General features: G+C 46.9%; 1 protein-coding gene across 1 annotated transcript in view; it reads right to left on the bottom strand.

The window, feature by feature from the left end:
* RGS6 (regulator of G protein signaling 6) overlaps positions 1 to 20,572 on the bottom strand; it is a 575,969-nt gene that overhangs the window by 39,628 nt on the left and 515,769 nt on the right. Inside the window, 2 exon segments of the mRNA XM_089907925.1 lie at positions 9,576 to 9,762; positions 17,921 to 18,046. Coding sequence (XP_089764051.1) covers positions 9,576 to 9,762; positions 17,921 to 18,046 — 313 coding nt within the window.

Genomic DNA, 20,572 nt, shown 5'->3' with positions numbered 1-20,572 from the left:
AATTAACCGAGGAAATACAAGGGAACACATTACGAAAACTATACACATGTAAAGTAATGATGATAACTGGCCTTCATGTTGGGACTGTCCTTGCCAGGGATGACGTGGGAAGGAGACCAAAGACCAGAAGGTTCCTGGGGAGGAGGAAAGGTGAGCGGAGTCCAGCTGTATTATTTCCATTGCTGTTGTTGTTTGCTCTGAATCAGTGCTTAGGTTTAAACAACCCCATTTTACAGATGAGGACACTAAAGCTCTACAAAAGTTGAGTGACTTGCCCAAGCACAGAGCAAGGATTTGAGCCCAGTGTCCTGTGACCCCAAAGCTCACACTCTTCCCTTGGTACACGGTGCTGTTCATGGTCCTTGAGTTGGGGTTTTGAGAGAGTCAGGTTCTGTGGCTGAGACAAGGTCCTCAGCGTGTGGTTAGCAGAAGCGTCAGGGGCCTCCTTTCAATCTTTAATCTGAGTCATCCCAGGGGTAGATGCAACTGCCATTCGCCATTCCGTTTCGGGAACTGTTCACCACCACGTTGTCAGTGACAGCAACGGCCAAGTCTCCCAGGGTGACACAGGCTCTCACCTCACAGGTCATGTACCACTTGCCTTCCGCACCAGAAGGAAGGGCCGAACTGGCAAAGCTCTGAGGGCTGACCGGGCCCCTGGGAAGTCACAGGCAACAAGTCTGTGTCACAGAAAGTCACCCAGAAGATGTATCAGTCTCACCTTTCAAGAGACTCTTGAATATCTTAAACCAAAGGTCTTCAGACCTTAGGCATGGTTAGCTGAAGCCTAAAGAAAATGAACACTTTTCTCATCATGGGTCCTTCAGGAGGACAGAGGGTGGGACTGCCCAGTGGTAGGGAACTGATGGGGATCCTAAGTCGGTATCTGCTTAATAAACATAGAAAAGACTCACCTGAGTGAGTACAGACGCTCACTTGAGTGAAAGACAGTAGCTTGTCCTCATGGATGCGGCTTTGGATGACCATCCTAGGATCCTGTGGATCTTTTTTTCCAGGTTTTTTCCTTCTTTTTTAAAATTGAAATATAGTTGATTTACAATGTTGTGTTAATTTATGCTGTATAGCAAAGTGATTTAGTTTTATATATATATATATATATATATATATATATATTTTTAAAATATTCTAGGATCCTGTGGATCTTAAATGAGAAGCCCCCATCTGGATTTCTTTGTCTTTCTAAGTGGGGCGTGGCAGACACTGTTTCCATGGAATGCAACATTCAAGTCATAAGAGAGTGTAAGAGTGAATTATCTTTTGCCTTTACATTGCAAAGCATCTGTATAAACATGTTCAATTTAACTGGCCAAAGGGCACAGTATTTTGATGCTGTTCAATCCCTATTCTTAGATAAGAGTAGCTTCAAAGACAGCTTTGCATATTTCCTTTCACCTACCCAAATACCATGGGTATCAACTTAGACAAATGTTTCCTTCTCCTCGTCAAGGTCATGGGGCTTGGTGCAAGAAATCTCTGCTCTGAAGCATCAACAGAGAAATTTTGGAATTTAGTTCTCTGACGCCTTCTCTTCAAGAACTACTCGTCTCTGTGGTAATAAACAGAAACCGCTCACAAACAACTGATTTGTTCTTTTCAAAATGCATCCCTCCCTCTGCTGTTCATTTCCCTAAAATAAAACCACCCACAGGATAAAATGAGTAATTCCTGGAGTAAGCAGTGCCATAGCATTTTTTATTAAAGTATGTCTGGCATGGGAAGTCTACTAGGAAATGCCCTCCAAATGAGGATTAATATCAGGAAACTTGGTGTAGTCTTGTGATACTGGCACACAACGCCACCACCTCCACCACTGGGGCAAAGATTAGCAGCCTTCACCAAGCTAGGGAGACATCTGCTTCTGAGTAATCTGGGGCAAATGTAAACGTGGGCTCCACTGGACTCTGGCTTTTGAACAAAGCAAATGTTAGAGGCCTTGCATTCCTTAATGCTTTTAAACATCTAAGTTTAGGTAAGAATAGAGACTTTTGACTAGAGGCTTCTTGTCTGCTCACTGTGGGTGTAACTCGATGGTGTATTTCTCAGCTCTTGTATCACCCTGACCTCATTTTGACCTCGAGGTTGCTCTTTGATCACTCCATGCATAGATGATGGCCAAGCGGAGGTTTGGTAACTTAGATTGGGGTCTGCTTAAGAGGAGAGCTTATGTATCTGTATCTTCCCAGAGCCTAGAACATCTGGCCCTTAGTGGATATTCCAAGTTTTGCTGAATTGGCATGTTATAGAAATTGGATTTAACCAGTATTTATTGAGCACCTACTATGTGTGCTCCTCAAGGTTGTGTGGCAAGATTTTTCAAAGTGGAAAACCAAGGGACAAATGGCCTTTTATTTATTTATTTTAAATGATAGGTACAGCTGAGAGTATTATCATTCTGGACTGAGTTGTCAAGGAAATTTTTTTATTTAAAACAAAACTGTGTGCAGAGCATTATTTTAATGTTGTAGGGATTTACAGAAGGTAAGGAAGGCCAGATGTCTGCTCCCAGCAAAGAACTTAAAATCCAGAGGCACTGGAGGCCAGACACTGCAGGTACAGGTCTGGATGGGGCATCTCAGCAGCTACTGCAGGTCAGGAAAGCAGGGTGGCTTGGACATGTAGGAAACCTACATGGGAACCTGCAGGGACCAAAGTCAACAGGCTGGATTGGTCCATCAGATTCAACTGTCAATCCCTTTGATGGACAGATTTCCAATCCAATCCAATCTCAGTGAAGTGGTTTCCTAGGCCTGTTTTGTTTTATTTGTAAAGAATGATGTGCTTGGGCTTCCCTGGTGGCGCAGTGGTTGAGAGTCCGCCTGCCGATGCAGGGGACACGGGTTCATGCCCCGGTCCGGGAAGATCCCACATGCCGCGGAGCGGCTGGGCCCGTGAGCCATGGCCGCTGAGCCTGCGCGTCCAGAGTCTGCTCCGCAACGGGAGAGGCCACAGCAGTGAGAGGGCTGTGTACCGCAAAAAAAAAAAAAAAAAAAAAAAAAAGAATGATGTGCTCTTGGATAAGCTGTGCCCAATGGCAAAAAGCCATCTGGGCCCCTAATATCCTTTGCAATTTCCCTCAGTGTAGAACTTCACAGCCCACAGGTCAAGGTCTCCCAACTCGAACGGGAGAATGAATGTTCATGAAATGGATGGATGGGGAGATGGACGAATGACTGAATGGATCCAGTGACACAGTCCTCGGAACATCCTAGGATACTCTGAGACTTTTAAAATTGAAGCCAGGCAGCCACTGCACCAGCCTGCTGACCCCGGTCTCCCTCCTGCAGCCTGTGGAGGCTCTGGAAAGAGATGAATGCCCTGAGGGGAGGCCTTAGGCTCGCGATACTTCCTGTGGTTTCATTCTCTCCTCCAAAAACCACGAGCAGAGCTTCGGACTCCACGCCCCGGGGGTTCAGATCTCTCTCAGCTTCAGCTTGCTCTGCTCATCACCATTTCATTCCTCCGCTTTCAGCTCTAAGCCTTCGATGTTTTCCTACTGTCTTCAGACCGAGAAAGTTCAAATTCCTTAGGAAGACACTCAAGGCCCCCCAGATTTGGCTCCTACATACTTTTTATTTTTGAATTTCCCCCCCACTAAGAACCCCTTCTAAGAGCAGACCCTTCTTGGGAGAACTCATTTTAGATCTAGCTTGGAATTTTGAGATCTCAGGGAATACTAAAGCCATTAATTTTTGTGAGTTCACACATGTAAGTATATAGCACTTTACTTATTCAAAGAATTTTCAGTAATATTAGCTCATCTGATTTCTAAAAACCCTTAGACGGCTGTAGAGAAGACATCATCCCCATTTTACAGAGGAGAAAACTAGGGCACAAAAGGTCAAGATCCTTGCCTGAGACCACATAGCAAGTAGGTGGCAATGCAGCTCCTGCGGATGCCCCAAGATTGAGAACAGAGAATTCAATCCCTAGCATAAAGAACTGAGTCCTTAAAAAAAAAAATCATGGCTCATTTTTCTTTTTTTTCTCCCCTCACGAGGCTAAATCTGTGAAACTGGAACAACACAGCAAACAGCTGAGGGCTATGGTCACAGCCCACAGATCTTTATGGAAGATTTGGTCCTGGCCCAAATTTTTAAAAAAGCCAAATGGATCGGCAAAACACAAGTGCAAATGCTGGGCCCATGCTGACGGGGCATCTTGTGAGATATTTCCACAGGAAGCAAACACAGGCAATTAACTTTGCTGTAACAATGCATGTGGTCAGATAAAAGACAAAACCGTCAGAGGGAGCCTGCACCCCACCCCCAGTCCCCATTTCAAATGAATGCATAAAGCTGGCTGAGTCTTCACTTTGGCTACTGACCCCTAGTAGCAGGACATATACTCGACATGTCTATTGGCATTTTGACCACTGTTGGTTGGCTTCTGAGAACCATGTGACCGGCTGAGGAAGCCACCCCAGAGCTCCTGATCCCAGTAGGGTGATGGAGGGGGGCATTCCAAAGGGCTTGGGTGTTACCATTCCCACTTCTCAGATGGGCAGACTGAGGAGAGCAAGCTTAAAGGACTTACAATCTTACAATCCTAGACAAAGCATATGGCTGAAACAGGATCAGAGCCTGCTCCCCAGCTTGGGGACCTTCTCTAGGGACCTGGAGCTTCTCCAGGTCTCTGCACGACAACCAAGCCCTCAGCTCTAATAACCCAGGGGCAGTGTGATCTGAGCTGCAGACTTGACCAGCAAGTTGGGAGATCGGAGAGCAAGTCCTGGCTGGGTCTTAGCCTCCTCTCCTTACCTGGAAACTTCTAAGTCACACCCGTGCAGCGGGTGCAGGCAGCAGTGCTGGCCAGGAAGGGTAAGGCAGTGTGAAGATCATGGTACTGGCTGACTTCCCCTTGGTCGGTTGGCTCCGTAACACTCAACCTTGATGCAGAAACATTCGCAGAGATTGGTGGGCTGCTGTTACTGCACCAAGATGGTCTACTCTAACCTACTCTCCCATATAAATGAAAGATTAACCACTCCCAAGTCTCTCTATCTTCCATCTTTCTGATTTGTTGAAGTGTTTCAATGATTTTCATGATATATTGTTCAGCACAGTGGTCTCAAACTCTATTTCTTTATGTTATGTGAACTAAGAATGGTTTTTCTATTTTTAAGTGGCTGAAAAAAAATCAAAAGAAGAATAATATTTCATGAACAATGATAAGAAATTGAGCTTTCAGGGTCCATAAACAAAGTTTTTCAACACAACCATGCCCACTTATTTATGTATTTTACATTGTTACACTGTTACGGTGTAGCTGTTTTTATATGGCAGAATTGAGTAGTAGTGATGTAGATCATATGACCCACAAACCTCAAAATTTAAACTATCTGGCCCTTTACAGAAGAAATTTAGCCTTTTAAATTAACTCTTAGTTTAGTGTAAAAGGCAGGCTACAGAATCACCCTATTTGCATAAACACTCTTTACACATAAGTTGAGAGAAACAAAACACTAGAATAGGACTTATCTCTGGGTACTAAGGTTATATGCAATTATTTGAATTCTTTCACCAAACTTCCTAAACATAAAAGTATAAGAAAAGAGTATTGATGACGTCAAGGAAATAATATCATAAATATCTTATCTTACTGTGAGCCAGACACGGTTAGTTGTTGACATGCTTCATTTCACTTAATTCCCTTTCCACAGTATAGGTACCATTGTATCTGTGTTCTACAGATGAGGAAAAGAAGACTCAGAGGGTTTAAGTAACTTGCCCAAGGTCAGAGGACTAGTGAGAAGCACTCTGTATACTGACGATGAAAACACACTTAAGAAACAAAAGGGAACAAGCTGAAAAGAAACTGGTTTAGGAAGAGTACTTTATTAGAATTCAGAGAATCCCAGTCCTAACAGACACTGAGGAGGTTAGAGATGCTTTGGGTATCCTCAGTAATTTGATACAATATATTTGGAAGTATGTACCTGAAAAATGGCAGAGAACTGTGCTAATGAAGGCTGTGTATCCAGAAACATGTCACAGTGCAATGTGCTGACTTCCCAAGTTTTCCCATCAAATATTTCTTGACTTAGTAATAACATAAATGTCGGGAAGAGAGGACTGGTTGACTAAACCATGGTACTTCCACACAATGGGATACTATGCAGCTATTAAAGAACCAGGCAATAACCACATCACTGCTGTTAGGTGGCACTGCGATTTTGAGACTGCTCTGTGGTGATGCAGGATAAAGCAAATAACGTGAAGTACTAATGCTATCATCTACGGCGTCCTTGAGAACCAGGATTCTCAGCATAGAGCAAGGTGACACAGACATAAGAAAGAAGTTAAATAGAATCCCCTGTAGTTTTGAGTTTGAATGGAAAGTATCAGTATGTACTCGTGATGTATTTTTATCAGAAATAACAACTACCTATTTCCTAGCTCTGGCCACTGGAAAGGCCTAAAAATGATGACCAACCCAGGAACAATGAGTGCCTCCAAGTGCCCAAATTATGGTCTCTAAAAACCATTTCCCCCTAAGAGGAACCAGCGATTCTTAGAGAACTAGCTGATTCCAGGTCTGGGGACTGGCCTGGATCATCTTAGTTTCCTTGGTGTTTGAATGACATAAAAGACTAGTAGGGTCATGTCAGAAGGAGCCAACAGGGCAGAGATGGCACAATCCAAGCATTGATAAAAATAATAAACAAAACGGATAAAACACATCAAATACGTTTAAACCCACAGGTTTACAAGGATACTAAAAGACAGACACACAAAAAACCCCTCATTGGTCACCACTGGATGATGACAGTAAACCATTCATTATTTTTTAAATTGGCAAATAAAGGGAATGCATCCGACACATATTCCATCTTTCCTATGTGAACTGTATTACTAGATAATCAAATGGCAGATGCATTTGATAATTTGTATTGCAGTTAATAAATGAAGGAAGAATGATAGAATTAGAACAGCATTTTGTAACCCCCCAATTAACGAAGGGATTTAAGCAATAAGCATCAATAACTGCTAAAACCACAAAGAGAGACAACTAGACATCGTGTGTCTTCTGACCAGACAGCACAGCGCAGTCTAAGAAGTAATGTTGCCCGCAAAAATCAAACTTGAATCTGATTAAACACCTAAGTCAAATTACCAGTTTATAGGGAATGCAGATGGTAGAAGGACACGTTAAATAGTACCACAGCGTTGCAGTCAGAAAAATCCAGACAATGGAATCTCTCCAGCACAAAGGATCCAATTTCTTCATTAAGTAAATGGCAAGGGGTTGGGGGGGGTGGGTGGGGAGGACGTAAAAGGAACCCGTAGATTACGAGGCGCTTAAAAGACAAGGTCATCTACTGCGATGTGTGGGCCTTGTTTGGATTCTGATTTTCAATAACGATTTTAAAAAGGCATTTATGGAACAACCACAAATTTGAACACTCGCACGACATTTGGTGATATTAAGAGATAACTGCTAATTTGTTAAGGCACTGTGGTAATGTTAAGGCCAAAGGGTCAGTTTCTCTTAGAGAGATACACACCTAACTATTTACAGTGAAATGATACAGTCTTGGATTTGCTTTAAAACAAACGGTGAAAAAATAGGTGGGGACACAGATAAAAATGAGATCAGTCTTGTATAGATGATTGCTGAGTCTGGATGAGGGTCCACAAAGGTTTGTTGCTCCATTCCTTCTACTTTTCCACATGTTTACAAGTTTCCATAATAAAACATGAAAATAAATCCTTCCTGATATCATGATCAGAGCAATAATACTGGGCGGGGAGCATCATGGTTCTGACCAGTCTCCCGTTTCATGAATAATGGAGAGTTGAGCTTTGTGTTTCAGATTGTTCATCTGGGGAGCTTCTCCATCACCCATGGGGGTTCTCCATCACCCATGGAGCTTCTCTGTCACCCATGGAGCTTCTCCATCATCCATGGAGCTTCTCTATCACCCATGGAGATTATCTATGACCCATGGAGCTTCTCCATCATCCATGGAGCTTCTCTATCACCCATGGAGATTATCTACTACCCACGGAGCTTCTCCATCACCCATGGAGCTTCTCCACTACCCATGGAGCTTCTCTACACCCATGGGGATTCTCCATCACCCATGGAGCTTCTCTATCACCCATGGAGATTATCTACTACCCACGGAGCTTCTCCATCACCCATGGAGCTTCTGCACTACCCATGGAGCTTCTCTACACCCATGGGGATTCTCCATCACCCATGGAGCTTCTCTATCACCCATGGAGATCTCTCCACCACCCACCGAGATTCTCTATCACCTGTGGAGATTCTCTACTACCCATGGAGCCTCTCCATTACCCAGGGAGTTTCGCCATCACTCTCCTCACCACGATATGTCGCTATGTGCTTGGGACACATACACACACGTACAAAAATCTATTGGAAAAAAAAAAAAAGATTTCTCATGACTTAAATATTTTGCTTTGAAGGTGCAAAGGGTGCGAGGGACTTCATAAAGCAAAGTCACTGAACTCTACAGAACCAAATCTACCTGGCACAGGTGTTCAGTGGAGCTCACGACCAGGGGGAGAGAAATGATAGTCGTGGTGTTGAGGTTGGTAGGTATTTCCATTCTGAAGTTCTGAGCAAATCTGGATGATGAGACACTGGCTGTGTTCTCATGCCATTACCTGCATCGGTGACTGTTTCCTAAATTAGGTAATGTCTGTGGGAGGGCTAAATTCTCACCTGGGGACCTTACAAGTGAGAGAAATGAAGAGGGTCGAGGGGACACGAGCAAAACCTTAAGCCCTGTCATGGAGTGTAGGATGGCGGAAGGACGTAAACGTTAGGACCCAGGAAGTGAGAAATGGGTGTGATGCTCATCTCTAGAAACGGCCCCTCCCAGCCCTCAAGTTAAGCTTGCTGCTTAGCAGGCTTCTGTTTCTGTCGTCAGCCTCGCCAGCAGCTGTGTGGTAACGGTGCCTAGCAGGGGTGTGAGTTTCCCTCTCCCAACCACCAACCATGGGTCCCTTAAACCCTAGGGCTCATCCTGTTGAGGCACTTCATTTACTGGTGACACTGCCCATTTCCTTGTCTGTCTCTCCCACTAGGCTTTAACTCCCTTGAGGGCAGGGGCTTTGGCCTGTTCCTCGTGGTATCTCATCACATGGCACAAAGCTCCCCAGTCACCACAGGGTTGGGAGTCACTGTGGAAGCAGTGCAGGGTGGTAGTTATGAGAGTGGGCTTGACCCCCGGCCCTGCCAGCTACTGTTCCCAGTTTGCCAATGTTGTGCTATGGTGTCCAGATTCTACTATGACTTATTACAGGACTTCAGGTTTTGTAAAACACTCTGAGGTTTTCCTGGAAAAGATACCACGTATAATGGTAAATTTCTATTTCTATTGAACAACGTAACTCATCTAGGAAAACAATCTTCCTGGAATTTTTTTGTGCACCTACCTGGAATGGTCTCCACTGATGGCCTTATAAATAACAAAACCTGAAATTGTAACTACATACAACGCCTTGGATGTGTGTTAAAGGGTGGGGTGGTGGAGTGGAAAAGTGAACATCTTGGGACAGAACTATTCGACTAGATAAGCAAACCTGGGCATCTTCGAATGTGTATCTCCCTCCATCTTTGACGTTTTGACTGGTTATCTCGTAGCTGTGAGAATCCAGATTGATTGCACTTGGGGCTCCGGGGGCCAGAAACTCTTGCCAGATTTCTTCCACCCTCTTGGCCACATCTTGTAGGGGTTGTTTCTTGAGATCTTGGACAGCCAACCAGAACCTGAAATGGAAGCACAAAGACAGTCTGTTCCATGGGCTTAGTCAATAGCTGCTCTGCTGGACATGGTCCCAGAACTGACCTCCCATGGCATTCATTCTGCTGCATCCCCAAGCCTTCCCAGTGGCCACTTCACACATCACGAAGGCCGCAGGGCCTGCTGAGAATACAAAGGCGTTCCATTATTGCACTAAATGCATGTTAGAAGATCACTGTGCTCCTGATTACCAAAAAGAGATTTCTCTCCCTCTACATCAAGGTTTCTCAGCCTCGGCACTATTGCCATTTCGGGCTGGATAATTCTTTGTTGTGAGCGCTGCCTTGTTCATTGAAAGAGATTTAGCAGCAATCTTGGCTTCGACCCATAAGATGCCAGTGGCATCTCCTCCCCAGTTGTGACAACCAGAAAATTTCTGGACATTACCAAATGTCTTCTGGGAGATAAAGTCACCCCTGGCTGAGAACTGCCACTTGACATAGATGCCACGCCACAGACAATGTGAGTCCCTTTGCCATATCTGGTTGGGATGTGGCGGCATCCAAATGAAGGAGAGATCAAAGAAGCAGATAGAATCTGGGCGTCATTAAGAATATTCGAGCTGGAAGGACCCAGTCATTCACATTACAGATGGAGAAACCGAGCCTGTTTGCAACATCAGTATCAGGCATGGTGCTTGGCATATAGTAGGTGCTCAATAAATGTCTGTTGGAATGCAGATGGGCTCATCTGGAACAAAGCTGAAGGGACATACGTGGGGAACCTCTCTACTAAAAGATTCTCCAGGGATTGCTGGAGAGAAAAACCTCGTGCTCACATCCATATTTGCCTCTCACAAATCCCTCAGCAGCAGCATGGCGTTAGAGAGGTGGGCGCGAGCTGCGAGCTCTTTTCTTCTGAGAGCAACAGGAGCCAGGGCCAAAGCTTGGACGACAGCTCCCTAGGTCATGAGGATGGTTCCCAAGGCATCCCTGGAGAGGGCTTTCAGCAGGACTCAGGTCTGGGTGGCACATTTCATGCCCTGTGAACAACAGAGTCCAGTTTCCCCATCAATGAGCCATGAGGACAGGCTCCTGGCTATGTGGTTCCCACAGCCACGGGTATCACACCTACTCAAGCCAACAAAAGGGCAGGGACAAGAGAAGCTGAACCACGACATGGAATCTGTCATCGAATTTCACCCACAGTAAGATGTACTTTTTTTTTTTAAAGGGTAAGCATATTTTTCTGTTGCTCTTCAGAGAAATGTCTGTGTAGTCAAGTGCATGGCCTAGAGGTGCCACCCGGTGGCCAACTCAGGTAATGCAGCTCCATTTACACAAGGACAGAAGACTGGAGAGAGTGTGTGTGTATCCGTGTGTGACACGAGCTCTGTGAGCTCCAACTCTCCCCCTGATTTGCCATTAGTGATTCTAACGATCTCCCTGAAGAAAACCCTCATGGTTCCCTCGCTGGTCCTGAAGAGCGAGAGGCGGGGAAGGACACAATCACTTCACTCAACCAGAAGATAAGGAAGTTCTCATCCCCGCTGTGCTGCTGTCTTGGAATTGCTGTATCTTTCTAGGCATCTCTCTCCTCATGGCACAGTGGGTACAAAGCAGGTGGAGGGGTACGTGAGACAGGTCTGGTCTGAGCACTTCCTATCTGGTGTAACTCTGAAATGCTTTCAGGCCCTGTGGGTGGGAGTCGTGGAGGGAGCCGCAGGGTGGCCACAGGTTCAATCCTGGGCCACTCTGATCCCTCAGAGCTCACCTCTTCCTCGGGTGGCCTGGGTGGAAGGTGCCTGGGGTTCCTGCCACTGGCATCTGTCATCACCTGCCCTTCAACAACAGCCCTCTGTCTTTCTGCCCCAGGTCTTTGGTGCTCACGTCCTCTGGCTATGCAGGGAGAGGGAAACTAGTGGCTCTTTAACCGGAGTCTGGTGGGCAGGGGGTAGAGTTTGAAGGGGGCTGTTAACTGTCCAATTGTTCAGATGGGTCTTTGAAACTCAGCTGGGAGTGGGTCTCCTCCATCCCCCTGGACGTTCCCTAGGTTCCTCGGGTCTCTCTGTCCCCCCACTAGGTCTGCCATGAAATGAAGGAGGTGGCCAAGTATTTAAAGGTGAAAATGGTCATCTGGCGATGACAGTACCTGTAAGGTTTTCTTCTCCTGGAGGACCGTGTTTGATGGGCAGGTAAAATTTAGGAAACCAGTCCTAAAGAAAGGAACTGGTGTTGGTTTTTCAGAGGACTGGAAGGAGGGCTAACGGGCAGCTCGGTGAGTCCTCTGCAGCCGCAGGGAGCCACCTCGGGCTGAGGTCCGGGCTGGGAGCAACTTCTCCGGGCCAGTGTCCTTCCCAAGACCACCAGACCTGGCAATTTCTCACACAAATGATGACACCTGGGCGATTTCCTGCCCCCCTCAGTCACTGTCATGTGGGTGTCCCCTTCTGTCCCTTGTTCCAGTCTGCTCTGAGGAGCAGCTCTGGGGAGGCCCTGAGGCCCCGGCAGCTTCTGAGCGCTGCAGGCTCCCCGTGGCCCCTGAGGCCTCAGCGTCCCTTTGGCAGAATGAGTTGGGAGCCACATTAATGCACATCACTCAGCTGGGTATACAGAAGGTCTGGGGCGGATGGAAATGGAAATTTCGGAATCAAATTTAATAAACTTTTACATAAAAAATTAAAAGGTTCCCTTTACCAGATAAAACCAAGAATAAAAAAAGCATAAAAAGAAACAACAGGCATGCTGGAGGACAGGAAAGAACAGGAAGGGGAGGGGCGGGGATGACATTCCCCAGATAGCAGCTTCCTCTCCTTGCGCGCACGGGGACCCGCTCAGCCCTCTGTCTGCCTTGGAGATGACCTGTCTCATCCCTCTCGGGTGACAGCAAAAATGCTATCACAGGGGCTTCCCTGGTGGCGCAGTGGTTGGGAGTCCGCCTGCCGATGCAGGGGACACGGGTTTGTGCCCCGGTCCGGGAGGATCCCACGTGCTGTGGAGCGGCTGGGCTCGTGAGCCATGGCTGCTGAGCCTGCGCGTCCGGAGCCTGTGCTCCGCAACGGGAGAGGCCACGACAGTGAGAGGCCCGCATACAGCAAAAAAAAAAAAAAAAAAAAAAATGCTATCACAACAGCATCCTGACGTCCCATATGTGTTTACCATCACTGGCTTCGAGGAACCTTTGTGTCAATCAGAAATTCAGAACAGGCTTGGTTTGTATTTGTCATCTCTGAGCCCACGGGCCTGAGCTGGGGGCTCTGATCTCCGGATGCCCGGTCCCCCACCCCTTGAAAGAGGCCCTGAAGCTCCCCTCCCCCATCTACTGAGGATGGGAGGCCCACTGAGGCCTGCGCGGCGTCTACTCTTATCAAAAGCCTGCAGGTACCGCTGCTCCTCCAGGACACCAGCAGGGAGGAGGGTGCCAGTGGCGGCGGATTAGTGGCCACCCTGCACTAAGCCTCCGTGGCTTCTTGCGGCAGAAGGGCTGTCATGACTGGTAGGCCACGAGGACACGTGGGTATCAGGGAGACCACCTGTCCTGCTTTGCGGGAGTCGGCAAGGTGGGGAAGCCAGCCCTATGCCAGCATGTGATCCGTGCCATTGGCTTAGGAATGCAGGTGGCAACTGGCCTTCGCGGGGAGGCAGCCTGGGCTCAGACACCCCCGGCGCCAAGCAACAGGGGATGGGACTTGAGGGCGGTCAGGGGCTGCCTCAGGGGGCCTCCTATCTCCTGCAGGGCGGCTGGGGTGCTGACAGGGAATGGGGTTTCCTCGCCAAGGGTGGCTGCAACAAGGGGAACCACGCAGCAGCTGGACACTCTCCATCCTATCAGGAGGTCTGGGCAGCCCTTAGTTCCTCGTTTAGCTATCTTCTCATCAACTAAGATTTTCATGGATTAGAAAAATTCAGCTTTTAGTTCGTTCCCAGGGAAAAGCCAACTCCATGCAGAAGGAAGGGTTTCTGTGCCCTCTGCTGGTCAACAGAGACTCGGGCACAACGGACGCCACTTGACTTAGTCTCTGGTTGGGCTGGAACCCCACCACCAGCAGCACCATGGAAGCCGGGTGATATTCGCCAGGCAGTGGCTGAAATGCCACAGATTGTCCCAGTGTTGTGTGAGCACCTCTGTTCCCATTAACCATGTGTTTGCTTCGTGGGGAACACTGCCAGGCCTGGCCAACCTTCCGAGGTCTTCCTATGACTCGGGGCAACTGTGGGAGATGGCAGCGCTCCAGGCCAACCTGGCGATTCTCCTGCGCTCTCTTTAATTGCTTCTCCCTTCAGCTGACACTGTGTGGAACAGGGATAATCAATCTGCAGGTTAGAAGAACAACCACATTCTCTCAGGAGAGTTACAGCTCGTAAAAAATGTACGGGGGATGGATGCTCTTTGCTGCAGGTTTTGATTTTTAACTCGTGCCCCGCTGAGCGGCAGGGGGTGTCAAGCCAGAGATTTGTGCAGGGGAGATGGAGGGGGGCAAAGGTGGCAAGGGGCTCCTGTCACCATTCTAGGAAAACACACGGAGAAAAGAGAGGGACCAGGTCACTCTCTGGGACTCCCTGCTTCAGCACTGGGAGGCCCCACCTTGGAGGCATTCTAGAGGCCCTGAGCAAACAGCTGTCTCCAGGGGGGCCCACCGAATGGAGCCCCCGGCTCGGCCCAGGGTGCTGCAGAGAGCATACAATCACATGCTGTGCTGTCTGCAGCAAAATGCGCTGGTCGTGCCCCCTCAAGTGCCTGGAGACGCCGCCCCGCCCTCATCTCACAGGCTCACCCCAAAGAAAAATGATGAAAAGGGACGTCAACTTACACTGTCTGATCACATATGTAAGGCATCTTTCCTTAAAGGATCCAGGGTGACCTTTCACTGTGGTGAGAGCAATACCTATGTCTCTTTGGAGCTCCTCTGCTCTGTATTCTGAAGCTCTGGTATAGGTTGAACCACTTGGTTACTTAACTGACAAAATTTTTCTAGGTGTCCTGCAGAAATGTCTTGCTCTAAATACCCCTTTCACTGGAGAGATGCAAGGGAGTGCAGGAGGACAGATGTGGAGAGGCCTTTGCAGTGTATCCAGTTGAGTTCTGGTCAGTCTCTCTCTTTTCCTCCCCTGCTCCAGTGCCAGATGCCTGGGCTTGGCCAGTCCTGGGGAGAAAGGACAACCCCAGGGTGGCCAACACCACAGATGAGCAGGGTCCTCATGTTGTGCCGCGTGGCACGGCTCTAGGGACCGCCCTTCACAGGGACCAACAGCAGAGATGCACCTGCAGGGCTGCTCGTGGCCGCCCTGGACAAGGGGTGAAACGCATTCAGCTCTGTGCCCTCAGGACCTGAGTCACGGTGGGCACCAGGCCAATATCTGTGGCCACAGGAACGACTGCAAAGGGAAAGGAGGGAGGTCCTGGTTCTGATGACCGAAGAGTCCTAACGTTGTGTGATTTCAAACCAAGCTTCCCCCCATATATCCAATTACTCTGAATATCATAAAAGTAGAGTCTGGGCTTGCAGAGAGGATTTTAGAAGCTCTTGGGCTATACTTTTTATCTCCAGCTGTTCTATTTCCTTTATCCTCTCTCCTGTCACGGATCAGAGGGGACCCTCTTTAAGTCTGGATTTATGCATCCACGCTGGGGGTGGAGATTAGTCCCTGGCACGCTCACGTGCGCTCACACGCATTCTCTCAGCCAGGACTGAACAGAGCCCTCCTGGCGCAGGAGCAAAAGGCGCTGGTGCAGGAGGTAAAGCAGGATGAGGTGCTGCACACCTGCCAGGGACACACTCCTCCGTGCACTCCCGGCCTGAAATGCACAGTGGATTTCGTGGCCCTGGATATGCTCGGACTGGGCAAGGCAGTGCTGAGTCAGCAGGTGCTCCCACCCTGGGGCCCCTCACGAGGACCAGCACCCTGTGGCCATCCCTCAAAGTCTCTGCAGTGGTGCAGGTGGCTGAGAAATAGTCAGGTAAAGGGGACCTCTATACCGCTCCATCTTGGGGACCTGCGGGACAGGGATGAGAAGGGGACGTGGAAAGGGCTCCCAGGGGCTGCTCATGGGGACCAAGCTGGGGGTAGGACCTGGGGCTGAACTGGCCGCACAGAGTCTGCCTGGGTGCATGATGGTGGCCACAGGGGGCGTGGCTTCCCACGCAGGACCCACCCGCAGGCACAGCCTGGGAGGCTGGTCTGAGCACCGTCCCAATAAAGAGTTTTAGAGTCAAGTCTACTGTCATGAATACACAATAACGAACTGAAGCGCAAATCTGAGATGTGTTTAGTACAATGCCTCAGCACAAGGAGAGAACTCTTTTGTGTCATAACCTGAAATCAGATATTCAACCTCATCTGGTTACAGCAGGCACACGGCTGCCTGGAAAGTCATCGCTATTACAGTTAATCGGTATCTGCGCGTCCTCCCAGGACTTCGTGGTGTGGGAGGGTCCCCCTGCCACATCTTTGGTCTCAGGGTCTTCCAGCATAGAACACGCCCCCTCCCTCTTTCTTGTCTATGTCAATATCTTGTACACTCTTCAAAGTCCAGCTTATGATTTGCCTACTCTGGTTTACACTCATCTGTCCCTTTTTAAAACACTTCCAGAATGGTTCTTAGAGGGCTGGGCTTCCCTGGTGGCGCAGTTGTTGAGAATCTGCCTGCCAATGCAGGGGACACGGGTTCGAGCCCTGGTCTGGGAAGATCCCACATGCCGCGGAGCAACTAGGCCCGTGTGCCACAACTACTGAGCCTGCGCGTCTGGAGCCTGTGCTCTGCAACGAGAGGCCGCGACAGTGAGAGGCCCGCGCACCGCGATGAAGAGTGGCCCCCTCTTGCTTCAACTAGAGAAAACCCTCGCACAGAAACGAAGACCCAACACAGCCAAAAATAAAAAAAAATGAATACATTAAAAGAAGGCTCAACATTTAAAAAAAAAAAAGGTTCTTAGAGTTTACACTCATTTATATTCATTTAATGACTTAAGAGTTTCTTGTGTCTTTTCCTCAAGGACTTACAAAGTCGTTGCAGGCAAAGATCATGCATCTTGACTTCCTCGCATCCCTTAGCAGACTCTTGGGGGCTGGGTACAGGATAGGTGTGTAATAAACATCATTTGATGGACGTACGGGACCGATATGGTCTCTAACTCTAAATAAATAACATGGATTTTGCACATTGACACTGGAGCAGACAGTCCTTTGCCCACAGCATATGCTCTTTTTAAAGTAAAAAAATAAAAAATTTATAAAGCCACTCTTTGGAAAAATGCCATTGGAAGATGGGAATTAAACTTGTATATAAAAGAGAGCTTGGGGCCAAGAAAACACTGAGATTTCCATCTAATCCACTGAGAAGCCACCACTTGGCTAAGATAAGTAAGGGTCTTAGATAAGTCACATTTTCTATGTGTCTCTGTTTCGACATCTAATACAGTGAAAGCCTGTAAACCACATTACCAGATTTTTCATGACCAAGATATCTGCCCCTTTTAATGTGCTCCCTTTCCTTCCACTTACAATGGGCCCCATGTTTTGAAAGTTTTCAATTTTTCTACTAAACGGTAACCGTAAGCACATTAGACGTTTCCCCTCACCTTGATTAGTCGTAGCCCAATAGAAACAATCAGATGTTCTCATGGGCATCAAGTGACCAGAGTAACCACTACACGAAGTTGCTAGAATTCCGCCCAAAAGGAAAAGCATGTTTTAATTAGCTTTTACAGTTATGTCTCCAGGTCCTGAATGATATTTACTTTGGCTTTCTGAAATTCTGAAATGAGCCCACTGACCATTCTTTCTTCTGGTTAGCCTGTCCAGTATTCAGGACCCTGGACTGGGAAGTTTTGAAGGGGATGGTCTCTGAACTGCCTTTCCACTGTGGATTTCCATGGTTTTATGGTTTTAGTTAATGGACAGCATCATTAAATCCATTTGACCATTGACTTATTATTGGAGACATGTTTCCAGTAACTTGAAAACATGTCATCTGGACTTAAAGAACAACAAATGCTGGTATTGGTCAGTGCTAATCTGGTGATAACAAAGCTGCACATAAAGTTTGTTCTCTGTGTCAACCCAGCCAGATTCACTGGAATTGGAATCTGAGCCATAACATCTGATTGACAAAGGGAGGTGGAAAGAGGGATGCAAATTTCTTCATATACACTCTGCACACAACTCAAACCTTGGAGAGATTTACCTGAGGTTTTCGGAACTGAATTCCGACTCCAGAAATCGTAGAAACTGGTCCCGCCCCGCCTGGTCCTTCAATATCTCGTCGAAAGAGAAGCCCCATCTCTTTACTCGGTGCTGGCTGGGCTCTTTGCTTTGGGAGGGGGAACAAAGGTTTAAAAGGTGATCAATACCAGGCAAAAACCTGTGTCATATTCTCTTCAGCAACTCAAATTTATTTTGCTGCCACGGGCCAAAGGGAAATGTCTCATATTTAAGTGACAGATTCCATAAAACCTGCACAAATCCCAAATGCAGACTTTTGTACACCAGCACTAGCCAACAGTAAAAAGTCTCTTTAAAGAAGGTATTTGAAGGGGGCCACATTTAATTGAGGGTCACCAGGATGCCCGCCAAGTGGCTGCTCTACAGGAACTACAACAACCCCACTGACTCGGCTTCCCTGGGCCACTCCTGTCAGTTATAAGTCCAACTCTTAAGGCCATCATTTTTTTCACTTAAAAAAGAATAAAGAGGATGCCTCGTGAATCTGACTTTTCATCAAAGATGTAGCCCCCCCTCCTGCCCCTTCCTCAATCCACAGGGGAAAAACAGAGTCCAGTTTAGATCCAAGTGATATACAGTCGGTCAGAAATGCATCCACTCATCCAGGATAAACCTTATTCAGTTGTTTAGAAGCAGAATGCTGAATTCACTCACTGATTTAACCACCACCCGCACAGTGTTTATGATGGCCTAGGCGTTGTTCCCAGCACTTCACATCTGTTAATTCACTGAGTCCTTGAAACTACTCTGAAAAATGTACTAGTATTGTTCCCATTTTGCAGATAGGGAAACTGAGGCCTAGTGACAATTTGCCCAAAGACACACTAGGAAGGGATGGAGTGGAGACTCTAGGTCAGACAGTGTGGCTCCAGAGTGCAGCTCTTAGCTCTGCTGTGCTGCCTCACATCCATGGGACCCTCTCCAAACCAAAGCATGGGGGAGAGGGGGGTGGGGAACTGGTCTTATTCATTTTGTGTTGGAAGATGAGAATATTTCCTTCAGCTTCTGTCCTTTCCATTTACAGTTCACTTGCTGTATTTATTCCTCTGACTCCTTCTAGCAGCAATAGGGTGCTAGTTCACAAGCTACACACCGCCATCTCCCACTCACACGGTGGTCTGTGGACCAGCAGTGGAATCTCAGGCCCCACCTCAGACACGTGGAATTGGAATCCACAGCTTAACAAGATCCCTGGGTGATTTAAGTGCACATTAAACTCTGAGAAGCACTGGCCTAGCAATATTTATTTCCCCTCGTTTTTTGATATTCATTGATAAACGTGTTTAATTTATGTCCAAAAAGAAGAGGAGGTTTACAAGAATACAATTACTAAAACAAAACAATAACAAAAACCCAAAACTCTTAAATATAATAATAAGAACAAGTGATGACAAGTCATGGTAGGGGATGATTATTATACCAGAAAATCTAGGCTAGGGAAACTGCTGCAAGTGAACAAAAAATTTTTTAGAGCTTCCTTGGAGCCAAGACAAAAAGAGATTTGAATGGATTACATAACTCTCAACATTTGAAAGAGCTAGCTTATGTTCGCCAGTAAAGACAACTTTTGCTCTGGTATTGAATTACAAGAGGAATTATCTCACAAGTCTTTACATAAGAGGCACTGAAACACAATAAATGATGTTTTTGATACTTTTCTTACAACAAAAAGTGCAGGAAACTTTTACATACAGCTACTTTCAACAAAAGCCAGAAGCATAATTTTAAATTCTAGGGTGTGGTGAAGTTATTTTTATGGAGAGCCAAATAATGAAGTACATAGTTTCATTGTCATCCGGCTTGATACAAGAAAATTATAGAAACTAGAGGAGAAAATAGCATAATATTCCATTCATTTTCAATGGTCTCACTCAGGCTTTTTGCAGGAGCTCAACAGTAGCCGTCTCTCCGCTCCCCACATCCAAATTTGGGTTATTCTCCCAATGCAGCTCTGTTGCCAAGGGCAGAAGGTGGAGATAGAAAGTGTGTAGGTGTGGAATGAAAGCTAGCCACATTGGTCCGCAAAGGCTCCTGCCCACAGGGCTCAGAATCACTGCACAGTAGCGTCAACAAATGATGCAAGGAAGGTACATTTCATCTGCAAAACACTAGTGCTGTGAGCGCTGCTCTGTAGTGTAGGGTACAGTGATCACATCCAAGTATTCCCCCTCTTTTTAAAAATGGACACATACTTTTTATTATCTCTAACAGACATTAAGTGAATAAAATGATGTTTCTTTGTGTTATGGAGTTGACATATTCTCAATATTTATCTCAGGAAACTACACTTAGTAAAAAAGGGGAAGAGAGCACATGTGTGGAAAGGTTTGGAAAACAAATAGCTCTAGACCAGTGCTACCTGATAGAACTTTCTGCGATGATGGAAGGATTCCATATCTGTGCTCCAACATGGTAGCCACCACCCACATGTGGCTACTGAGTCCTTGAAATGTGGCTAGTGTGACTGAGGAACTGAATTTTAAATTTTACTTAATTTTAAATAATTACAGCTTAAATTTAAGGGGCTACATGTGGCTAGTGGCTACTGTATTGGAAATCACAGTCCTGGAATGAAGTGATTCAAACCCATCTCTTCTATTTCTGCACCGCTATG

This window comes from Delphinapterus leucas, chromosome 2 (genome assembly GCF_059928025.1).
Source record: "Delphinapterus leucas isolate spDelLeu-1000000601 "Yukka" chromosome 2, BTC_Dleu_Yukka2, whole genome shotgun sequence".
In the NCBI taxonomy this organism is placed as follows: domain Eukaryota; kingdom Metazoa; phylum Chordata; class Mammalia; order Artiodactyla; family Monodontidae; genus Delphinapterus; species Delphinapterus leucas.
This window is presented reverse-complemented; position numbering and strand designations above follow the sequence as displayed.